The sequence below is a fragment of the Lupinus angustifolius genome, chromosome LG04 (genome assembly GCF_001865875.1).
Source record: "Lupinus angustifolius cultivar Tanjil chromosome LG04, LupAngTanjil_v1.0, whole genome shotgun sequence".
Lineage (NCBI taxonomy): Eukaryota > Viridiplantae > Streptophyta > Magnoliopsida > Fabales > Fabaceae > Lupinus > Lupinus angustifolius.
The window spans coordinates 8,096,734-8,107,780 of NC_032012.1; the positions used below are offsets into that span (position 1 = coordinate 8,096,734).

At 36.3% G+C, this 11,047-nt stretch overlaps 3 protein-coding genes across 4 annotated transcripts; 1 reads left to right on the forward strand and 2 right to left on the reverse strand.

Moving 5' to 3' along the window:
- LOC109345493 (endoglucanase 25-like) lies at nt 201–4,133 on the reverse strand. Its single transcript, XM_019584533.1, has 6 exons — nt 3,728–4,133; nt 2,771–3,084; nt 1,951–2,412; nt 1,308–1,443; nt 1,039–1,211; nt 201–917 (listed from the first exon to the last, which is right to left on the reverse strand). The coding sequence occupies exons 1-6, from the start codon at nt 4,107–4,109 to the stop codon at nt 516–518; spliced, it is 1,869 nt and encodes a 622-aa protein (XP_019440078.1). The 5' UTR covers nt 4,110–4,133; the 3' UTR covers nt 201–515.
- LOC109345494 (tetraketide alpha-pyrone reductase 1) lies at nt 6,439–8,342 on the reverse strand. 2 transcript variants are annotated; one of them, XM_019584536.1, is made up of 3 exons: nt 7,467–8,342; nt 6,939–7,100; nt 6,439–6,643 (listed from the first exon to the last, which is right to left on the reverse strand). In XM_019584536.1, coding segments are annotated over exons 1-3 (996 nt in total). In that variant the 5' UTR covers nt 8,300–8,342; the 3' UTR covers nt 6,439–6,642. The 2 variants fall into 2 exon arrangements, with proteins under 2 accessions (XP_019440081.1, XP_019440080.1); XM_019584535.1 differs by lacking the exon at nt 6,439–6,643 and having other exon boundaries at nt 6,770–7,100.
- On the forward strand, nt 8,641–10,761 carry LOC109345495 (actin-depolymerizing factor 3-like). Its single transcript, XM_019584537.1, has 3 exons — nt 8,641–8,817; nt 9,925–10,190; nt 10,278–10,761. The coding sequence occupies exons 1-3, from the start codon at nt 8,656–8,658 to the stop codon at nt 10,426–10,428; spliced, it is 579 nt and encodes a 192-aa protein (XP_019440082.1). The 5' UTR covers nt 8,641–8,655; the 3' UTR covers nt 10,429–10,761.

Here is an 11,047-nt window from a genome sequence, read left to right on the forward strand (position 1 = left end):
GTTATTTCAGGTATGCTACCTGCCAAATAAGGAGAATGATTTCTAGCAGCTAGAACTATGACTGTGCATGCATAGATCTACTAGCAGTACATTTATAACAGATTAAATACTGTCTTAAAAAATAGAATGAAGTTTTGAAAAATAAAGGTAAAAGGAAAGAAAAAGTTGAGTAAAATTGTAAGACATTAGATGAAAAGCTATCAAACAATTACAAGCTGTTCAGTTTTCATGATTAAAGAATAAAAGATTTGATTTTGATACATATACACTAAGTATAACACAAAAATTGAAACACTCTCAAGTACCACTTTATCAATTCTTAATGCTAATCTTGAGTCCACCATTGAAACCACCCCAACTACAACCAGGCTACTTTCCATTACTTCCATCTGCTCCATGCTGTTGCTTTCAAAACTAACTCGATCTTCCAGTTGAAAGAAAATGTGAAAAAGTTACCAATGAACTCGAGTCATTTGCGATACTTGATGGAAAAAGATAGCAAAAGACACAGCGCCTTATGGTTTCCATGGGGCTGGAGGTGGTGGAGTTGTAGGAAACATTGGCGGAACGGCAGAGAAAATTGTGTTTTTGTCAATCTTCATGCCTTTGTCACCTGACAATGCCACTAGTGATGCTACTAAACCAGCATTTCCAGCAAGAGTTGGCTCTGCGTAGTTGTAGTTTGACCGCACATCATGGAAACCATCATGCTTGTCAGGACCAGCAACCATGGCACCAACAATTGTATTTGGATTTGGCTTTGATGAGTCCCTCCATTTCCATCCACCTTTACAGTTATACTTAACCTTATTCTTTGGTATTGATGCACCTCTATGGTGGACATGTTTAGGATATTTATCACCAAAACCTACAACATAGCTCATTTTCCGGGGGTTGTTCCCAAGGATGTAATTGATCTGCAAAAACATCCACAAAAGGGTAAACAAAATTAGCCCAAATAACTCGTCGTGATTTGAGTTTTGTGAGGAAGAGTTAGATCACAGATTTCTCATTTAAAATGATCAAAATATCACACACCTGGGTCTTGGCGAAGTTACGGAGAACATCGGTTGAAAAGAAATTTGGTCCACAATACCATCCAGGTGTATCAGCAGCATCAAGATAGTCACTGTATAGGGTGGCCAAAAAGGCGGCATTCACAACATATTGGAGAGGCTGAGGCCTGCCGTGGTTTAATTGAATCAAGCCTCCTGTGTGCATAAAATACCAGCATTTGCATCAGCTTAAATATTGGAAAATCATGAACTGAGGTACTCAGTGGAAAGGTTTGAAGAGAAAATTGTTACCCTTGGTTCTGTTGAAGCTTGTGAAAACGGGAAGGTAGGAGCACATGACAATGCTGGTCTGATTGTGAAAGGTCCTTAATATTTCTTCATATGGATACCCGGGACTCAAGAACAACCTCAAACGACTCAGGAGAACCTAAACACATGAATACAAGATCAAATTAATCACATGATGCTTGCAAGGAAACACCCACAGGAGGCCAAGAGAGAAAACATTGAAAACAAATGATGAGAAAGGTAAAACTGTGGAGAAAACATTCCTAACTTGATTCAGTTCTTATTGATGTTCAATCTTTTCAAGATAACATAAATCATCAATGTCTTGGATAGTTAAAATTTAATAGTTAGATTGATAAAATCACATTCTATAAAAAGTTACTTGGTGGTATACGTATGTTATGTCTTACGCCAATGTAAACTGATCCATCCTCATTGTTCATAAACATCTACGAACACCGATTTTGTATATAATCAGGGGAAAACATGTGTTCAAAGCAATAACGCATGACATAGCAGGAGGACTCAAGAAAAATAAGCTTAAAGTACTATAACTTCCTTATGTTGTTGTTGACATTAATTAGTATACAAACAACAAAATGAGTCAACTCGATCATGTTATAACAAAGAATCTCTACAAAATTACCTGAGCACCGGCAAGCTTGTTATCCCAGCTAAATACACCATAATCAGATCCTCCCCAGAAGGCACCAGCATGCTTGGCTATGCCAGGAGTAGTAGCAAGTTTAAGGTATGAAGAATTTCCGGTGGCATAATACATCCAAGCCCCTCCCCAAACAAACTCATCCCAGTAGCTAGTGGAGTTGTAGAAAATCGAAGCCTCTGAACTACCTGCACTATATCTGCCTCTCTGATCCCTTGAAAACTTAAAGAGCGTTGTGGCACCGTGAACAAGTTTCTTTGAATAGGCCTTATTGTCTTTGAAAACAATGGATGCAGAAGCTAAGGCAGCAGCCATTTCTGCTGCAAGATCAGAACAACTGTGACATTCAGTTACGGGTCGGTCATAATCAATGTCCTCTGGACGCATCCAGCAGTAGTGATCATTTGGAGTTGTACTCCCATCAGAAGTATCTCCTGTCCCAACCTGTGGCACAAAACCATATATGATATGCAAACTACAGAGATTTCTACAAAATTGACTAATCCTATTTTCTCAAACATTCTAAAGTATTACAAGATTCTCCTATTTATGCAATATAGTAAAATCAAGGACATGTATGTTTAGGTTTTTTCTTAACAAAAACTTACTTAGTGTCTGTTTGGTTGGGTTTTACTAAAAACAGTTATCGTATCAACAGAACTTGGGATAGGCAAAAAACTTCAGCTTCTCACAGAAACGGTTCTGCCAAAAACTTTTGGAGAAATCACTTTTCTGAGAATACATAACAAACTGCCCCTAACAAAATAAACATAAGTGCCATCATCATAAGCATAGCGGTTACCTGTGCAGCGAGGGTCGAAATGGCATCAGCAGTACTATTGAATGTCTTAAGAAAGTAATCAGATCCCCATTTTATTAACTCCTTGACATGTTCGAGCTCGCCAGCAGCTTCGTACTTAGCACTGTATTCAATCACACTCCAGCTCAACATGGTCATGGCAAAAGATTGAGGGAAATTGAACTTTATCGCATCACCGGCATCATAAAAGCCACCAACTAGATCCTTGATGGCAGACGAGACATCAGAAGACTTCCCATCTTGCATACAAGAGTTACCTCTCCACGACACATTGTTATGCTTAGGCAATTTCCCAGCTACAAGAGAGACAGACAATTCAAATCAGACAAGATACATTCGTAAATGTAATAACCGGTCTATTTCTACTAGGTAAGATCCACCATATATATATCAAACGACATCATTGTAGTCAGATCAGAAACTAACAACAAGTCTTTTTCGGCTACATAGATCGAACAACGGTATAATATAAAAACGGAATAAAGATAAAAAATTCTCAATCATTTGAATAGAATAAATTGTTTTCATGTTGATCATCACAATTCACAAAGAGTGCCACTCTATCAAAACACGTAACCAACATCCATGATCTTTCAATTACAACTCTCATGTTGATCATAACAACAATTCAAACTAGTGTTACACCAGGATTTGGATCCTCTCAATTGTTTTCACTCACAATTTCCTAAATCTTTTGTCCATTCATAAAAAAACAAAGAGAATCCAAATCCGCTATGCCATCAATACACATCATCAACATCAATGATCTTCCTCTTCAATTATAATAACAACAACAACAACAACTCAAAAGTCACTATCTTTAAATCTTAGTAAATAAGAAATAGATTAAAAAAACTACAATTCCAAAAAAAGAAAGTAAATCTAGATTCTAGAATAAGAAACACAAAAAGGGTAGTCTGAAGACATAAAAAAGCTTACATCTTTGTGCATTGAAGAACATAAGAGCCTTATGAAGTGCAAGTGTATAGTTATCAGGAGGAGGGTTCTTATGATGATGGCGTGGCACAGTCTTAACAATAAGAACAACAAAAGCAGCAACAAAAGCAGCAAATAGAACAGTTCCAATGGTCCAAACAAAGATCTTTCTACTCACAATGATGCAACCAAGATCCACATACTTCTTCTTCTTCTGCTCTGATGGTCCTAGCAGCCAACTCTGCTGTGTCTCATCCAGTGGTCGTGACAACGCCGCCCTGTCTACCTCCTGGAGGTTCCGGCTCCGGTCATCATCAGTGGCGGAGTCTGTGGCGGCATTTATCTCTAGTGGGCCACCCCATGGGTCCCTACCATACATACTCATTTGCTCTGTAGAGAGAGAAGAACATGAGTGAGTGAACACTTATATAACTCTAAGTTACATATTTTATACTCTTTCCTACATCATCTTCTAGTAAAAGGTTCACGATATATATCATCTCAATATTTATCGGAAAAGTCGGAGAGGTGCAACTATCGGAGAGGATTAGGAAATTAGGAATTGAAGTTAGATGAGAGTTGTTGATTAAGTAATTAGTGAATTATGGTGCTACATGTTATATAAGAAATGTTACATTCTTCAATTAATGCCAAGACTTATGGAAGTAACATACTATATATGTAAATAAATACTTAACTGTTTTTTTTGTATGGTATGTTTTTTTTATGGCGTTTAATTAAACATCATTTGTATGTACAAAGAAGTGTGTGTTGCATGCATAAATATGAGTGTAAAACATTTTATGCTAACGATTAATGTTAGTTTAATTATTTTACTTAAGTGGTTCTTTATATGGTTGGTTGAAAAAATAATACATTTCATACATTTTATTCGGTACCTTAGAAGGTAGTGTCGGTGCTTCATTTGCTGTACTCTTAATAATGTCACGTGGGTTGGGATTTTGCTTTCATATTTATATTATTTTATTTATTCATTTTATTAAATATGGTAGAAGTATATGTCATTTCCATAGCATATAATATAAGCTTTTGTTTCCAACCAAAGGTTTGTAGGTGGAATACACTCTCTTTTCCCTTTCTTTAATGTTATGGGGTAAAGTTTTTCCAAATATTATTTGTGTCAATAGATATGTACGTTTATCTAATCATTTTCTTTTCAGTAATGTGAATGCTGAACAAGTAAAATAGTTAGATTATTAATTTATTTAGAAACAAAGTAACTTATAAATGAAATGAAGTAATATGATTGAGAGCATGTATTTTTTATAATCACTTCATCAAATTTACTTCAATTCAATTTATACAACAACATCTATATCCACTAATTGTATTGTAACAATTTCAATGAATTCTCCTTGTATATTCAAGAGAGACAAAGTATGAAAATAAGTATTTGATGTATCTTGAAACTATGCTGACAAATCTTCTACAAAGTGTTGGTCCAATGATATAAGATTCTACTAAATTATTAGAAATACTAAAAGATTAAGGGTTTAATTTCTATAAACGACATTTGTAAAGGATTAGTTCCTTACCCATATTATTAGGAATACCTTAGTGGTACCAAAACAAATCTCCTACGATTCCTCTATGTGAGTTAAGTCTAGGAATGGCAACAAGGTGGGGTTGGGTTTGTGTTTACCTAACCCCTAACCCGAAATTTAAAACCCGAAATCGGTAGGATTAAAATTATCATTACCATCCCCGAACCCGTGAGAACACGAAAAATCACTCATATATTATAACCTACATTTTTCTTGATTTGTGTTTAACTAAAATCACTCAAATTCTTTTGGCCCTTCATTTTCAATATATTTTCTTGTTCACAACTATAAAGAAGAGAGAAAGTACTTGGCTAAAGTAATAAAATAAGAATAAGAAGTTGATTTTTAAAAGTGAAACAATCTTGATTATCAAGAACGGGATCACCTGTCCCAAATTGGTATCTCTAATCTTATCTAAGCCACTTATATTTAGACACGTATATTTAATAAATTATTTTTATAAAATTAAATTAAATTGAAGAATTAATTTTCATTTGTTTACAAATACTGATTGGCCTCTGACACACAAGAAGAAAAGGAAGGGAGAGACTATCCCGTTCGATTATTAAAGCTTTATGAGTAGGTAAGTCTTAACTATTGTTGCTTTTTGATGCACTAAAAGGATAAGCTTTGCTTATTTATGTTAATAGCATAGCATTGTCCAAGTTAAAATGATTGTTTAAATTATTCAATTTATTAATTAGGATGTGTTGGGGCGGGTTTGAGGTAGGGCACAATGTGTACCGAACCTGAACCCGAATCTGAAAAATATCATTGGGTAACGTTAAATTTGGGTTGAGTTTAGGCAGGTATTCACATATTTAGTTTTTATTGTCATCCCTAATCAAGTGAAAAGATGAAAATCCAAAATATGTAAATAATCATTGTCAAATCAAACCATATAATTAAAATTGATCCTATTACCTCTTGAAGTTAGTGCATGAATATTTTGAAGCAGAGAGTGAAATTGTGCACTGTCTTATAGCTTTGGTAAATGTGTCTACGAGCTGTGCAATAGTGGAACCATATGAAGGCTATAGATGCCATGAAAGATCTCTTTTTGAACAAAATGACAAGGTAGATTCATGAAACACAAAGTTCTTAGCAATGTGTAAAGGCACATTGGCATAGAATGAGGAATATCAAGACTTGAATGATAATCTGGCCACGCACTTACATAACTAGTTCAACTATTGGACAACTTCATCGGTTCGTTAGTTTTTACATTATTACAATAAATACTTCTTTTATAACGAACCCGGTATGTGATTGTTTCACGAATCGGGTGATAACACCATTTTGTCCAAGTCCCAAGCTGCCCCAATTTGAAACACCAGGCAAGGTGACTTCTTTTCTGCAATATATTTTGTAACCAATGCCAAATATAATTATCACAATCAGTGGTGTTACAATCAATGTTATCATCATATCAAACACAAAACCTTGGACTAACAAGTTGAATTCCATGTTCTAATGCAAATATGAGTTAGCATTATATTTAGTGGAATTCAAGTTGCAGAATGATACACAGCTAGCAGCAGAACAGAAAGGATAAAAGTGGTATAGTTGCATTCATCATTGTTCAAACTTATCAATTTAAAGCAATGACTGGTTCGCCTAAGACGAAAAATGAAATGAAATCTACGTACTAATTCGTAGCCGGAGTTTGCTGCAGGAAGCCTTTAGCCATAAGACTCTCCACTGCTTCTCTAACAGCATCTTCAACCGGAGTGAAGACAAGTCCCAAATCTATTAGCCTCTTCGCTGCATCTTCGCATGGAGTCAAGCCAGGTTGAGTTTCCTCAGGGAACCTGCATGTAGGTTCTTGTTCAGAGAACTAGCATACTATACATGCATGTAATTTTACCATAACAGAAGTAAGAAAACAGAGAGAAACTAAATGAGTTCCAATTAGCTGTTTTCCCATAAATCAATATCTCCACTTTGTCATGTTTTCTGTCCCCGAACCAATAAGATATTGTCACATAAATAAAAAGAACGGATACGAAATGAACACTTTTTTCTGCAAACCCATCTACCAATTTGATTGCAAAAACACAATCTTTGAAAGGAAATCTGTATGATAAAGTTGAAGGGTAATAAAATATCACTCCCAAAACATACACATATGATAGATCATGTTCAAATAACACAAGTATAGTACAAAAGATACAAACCTGTGAATAGGGAAATGAGGGTATAATTGAGAGACAATGGTTGCAAAAGTTGAAAATTGATAAATACCATTGGTACAAAGATATCTACCAGAAGCATTAGAACTTTCATATAACAAAATGTGAGCTTTAGCAACATCTTTCACATGCACTGCACCTAACCAATGATACTCTTGTGTCTCCTTTGACCCCATCATCAACCTCTGCAACACCGCGCTACTCGCATTCAGCTCCGGCTGCAGCAGCGACCCAATACACGTCGCCGGTAGAATTGCCACCACCTCAGCACCACCAAGATCACGTTTGAATTCCCACGCCGCCTTCTCCGCCGCGGTTTTGGATACTGGGTACCATTTCCCTCGTGCCTCGCAGTATTCAACGTCCGTCCATGAGGACTCATCGACCGGCGTGTTCTCCGGCCAGGTGGGATTGGGAACCATGGCGGATATGGAGGAGGTAAGAACCACGCGCTTCACGTTGAAGCGTTTCGCGGCTTGGAGGACGTTGAGGGTGCCTTGTACGGCGGGGAGGATGAGATCGGTGTGTGGGTCGGTGGGGTTTTCGAGGGTGCATGGGGATGCCACGTGGAATACGCCGGAGCAGCCTTGGATGGCGGTGGAGACGGCGTCGGAGTCGGTGATGTCGGCTTGGAAGAGGGTGAGACGGGAAGTGGCGTGGGGGTGGAGGGTGAAGAGGTGGGAGGAGGAGGTGCCGGGGAAGATGGTGGCGTGGATGGTGTAGCGTGGGTTTTGTAAAAGGGTTCGAACCAACCATGACCCAATGAACCCGTTGGCTCCGGTTACGCACACGGACTCGGTGGTGGTTAGGTGAGCCATTTTTGTTAGATCTTGTCACTTTCTCAAACAAAAATGTTGGTGGTGAATCCTTATCAAATTATCACATTTAATTCATTTTGAAACCATCACAAAATTAGTTATGTGAGGCTAACTCTTTTCGTGAATATTTTTTCTATCCACAATATTCGAATATAAAACCTTGCTTAAGGGAAATCAAACACGTGCAACTTGAACCAACACCCGTTGATAATCATAACTTATATGCAATCACTTATGAGTTATAACATTAGTTTTACTACAAATCTTTAGTAGTCCAAGCTAGTAGTTGAAAAACAATATTTTGTCGAAAATAGTTCCCAAGTATAAATGCGACCATAAAAAATATAAAGAATAGAATGAAGCCCATAAGCCCAAAATGGAAGAAGAGAATATTAATAATTTTGATAATTGATAAGACTCCACCACATACACATACACATAACTTTACCATTTCTCATATTCCTATATCTCTTCCACCACAATCTCCGCTATTCTTCATTTTTCAACCATCAATCATGGTCAGTGTTTCTTCTACTTCTTTTATTTCAATTTCAATTTCAAATCACCTCTTACTATTCACCTCAGTTTAAGCTAGATTATATATTCTACAAATCTGATGTCTCTTTTGCTTTCAGATCTGATTCAGATCAATTTTATGATCTCATTTCTGTAATTTTAGATTTTTATTTATTCGTTTCTTGTGGTATAAATACTCTAGATTCAATTTCATTACGGGGAGGGAGGGTTTTTAATTAAAGATTATTATTTGACTTATTTTTGTTAAAGTGTTTTTTTTATTATCAATGTTAGATTTTATTAATTAAGAAAAGAGTAAAACCTTGATTCGGTGACTATATTCTTCTTCATTTTCTTACGAACTAAATCCTTAAACATCAAATTGGCATCACTTTTGTCCCTGAGATCGAGATCGTGGCATTGTAGATGCATCCCATGTGGTATTCCATATACATGTCACCTCGGTCTCGGAACGAAAGTGATACACAATGATTTAGGCTAGAAGAAGTCACAACAAAGATCAAAACATAAGGTGGTCTTTTTAACTGATGTTAACTTATTAGGGATATAATCACTATTTTTCTCTTTACCCATGATTTGGACTATACTATGCTTGTGTATAAGTATTATTCACTTTCTTGGCATGCCACAATTTTTTATAACAGTTTATTATCAATCATATACAAGTTAAACCTCTTAAAGCTGAAGTTTATTTGTTTTCCCTTTTGTGGTAGTAGGCAACCCTTCTATATTACCCAATTTTGTTTTACTCTAGTTTATGAATTAACCATATTTTGGTCCTGAAAGTTACACCTATTATCAATTTAGTCCTTTACAAAGCCTTTTTTAATAATTTGATCCTGAAAGTTTAATCCACACACTATTCACTGTCATTATTCTGATTGGGAAACTAACATATTGAGTATTGAGAATTTAAACTTTGAGGTATTAAATTAATAAAAATTATGTGAAGGGGTCTAATTGATAATCTGAGGGACTACGATGGGGTTTTAGTTTGAATGGCAACAGGATTAGCTTATTTATGAATGACCACATTCTTCGTGCATGCCTTTGATGATAATGATGTGTCTGCAACTGCAATTCTATAGGCCAATGCGGCATCAGGTATGGCAGTCAATGATGACTGCAAGTTAAGGTTTATGGAGCTCAAGACAAAAAGGACACACCGCTTCATAGTTTATAAGATTGAGGAGAAACAGAAGCAAGTTATCGTTGAGAAGCTTGGTGAGCCAACCGAAGGCTATGAAGATTTCACTGCTAGCCTTCCTGCTGATGAGTGTCGTTATGCTGTTTATGACTTCGAGTATCTGACTGAAGGGAATGTCCCCAAAAGCAGGATCTTTTTCATTGCTTGGTAATCTTTGGTTTTATGCTTGCTGAAAACTTTCCAAGCTTTACTATTAATCATTAGTCGCCTTAATTTTGATGATTTTGTTTGAAGGTCCCCTGATACATCAAGGGTCAGAAGCAAGATGATTTATGCAAGCTCCAAAGACAGATTCAAGAGGGAGCTGGATGGGATTCAAATAGAGTTGCAAGCAACTGATCCTACTGAGATGGGTCTCGATGTGTTCAAAAGCCGTGCCAACTAAATGAGTAAGAATAGTAGGCTTTTCTGATGGAGAAGTTAGCTCCACTTAAGCCTTAGTTATGCATATGGAGATGTCCATAGTTTGTGGGATGGTCAACTTTGACTAGTTATGGACTCAAAGTATCAATTTTCCAATTTGTGGCATAAAGTCTATTGCACATTGGACAAGCTTTGCTTATTCCAGTGTATTTTATGATTTGTGATTTATACAACCTTTGCTTTTGAGTGGCATTTTAATCGTCCTTTCTATCTAGTTGAATTTGTAACTTGTGTGTGATCAGACCCAAAAAAATGGGATTCATTTATTTACTATGAAAATTGTCGTTTGCCTTCATTTTTGGGCGATATATGCTTTATTTCTGTGTGGATATATGAAAACTCCTGCGATATATGCTTTATTTCTGTGTGGATATATGAAAACTCCTGTTTTTTTATTTGGTCTGGTGGAATGATATACTATTCTCTTAGTTGGTATTGTTTCTTGTTTGCAACTGGACATCGCCTATATGTAGGGTATTCCCCTTATTCCTAAAACTAATCTTTTTTGGGTTTCGAGATATTGAAGTGATCCCTTTCAATAAGTGTCATTTTCATCATACCTTTGGCCTTCTATAATACTT

Excerpts from the sequence above, each read along its gene's own strand:
- LOC109345493 (XM_019584533.1), bottom strand. The coding sequence starts at position 4,109 with ATGAGTATGTATGGTAGGGACCCATGGGGTGGCCCACTAGAGATAAAT. Across the intron at positions 3,085-3,727 it reads GTTCTTCAATGCACAAAGAT|CTGGGAAATTGCCTAAGCAT; the intron begins GTAAGCTTTTTT and ends TCTCTCTTGTAG. Across the intron at positions 1,212-1,307 it reads AAGCTTCAACAGAACCAAGG|GAGGCTTGATTCAATTAAAC; the intron begins GTAACAATTTTC and ends TTATGCACACAG.
- LOC109345495 (XM_019584537.1), top strand. The coding sequence starts at position 8,656 with ATGAAGCCCATAAGCCCAAAATGGAAGAAGAGAATATTAATAATTTTG. Across the intron at positions 8,818-9,924 it reads TTTTTCAACCATCAATCATG|GCCAATGCGGCATCAGGTAT; the intron begins GTCAGTGTTTCT and ends GCAATTCTATAG. Across the intron at positions 10,191-10,277 it reads AGGATCTTTTTCATTGCTTG|GTCCCCTGATACATCAAGGG; the intron begins GTAATCTTTGGT and ends TTTTGTTTGAAG.
- LOC109345494 (XM_019584536.1), bottom strand. The coding sequence starts at position 8,299 with ATGGCTCACCTAACCACCACCGAGTCCGTGTGCGTAACCGGAGCCAAC. Across the intron at positions 7,101-7,466 it reads CCTCATTTCCCTATTCACAG|GTTCCCTGAGGAAACTCAAC; the intron begins GTTTGTATCTTT and ends ACCTACATGCAG.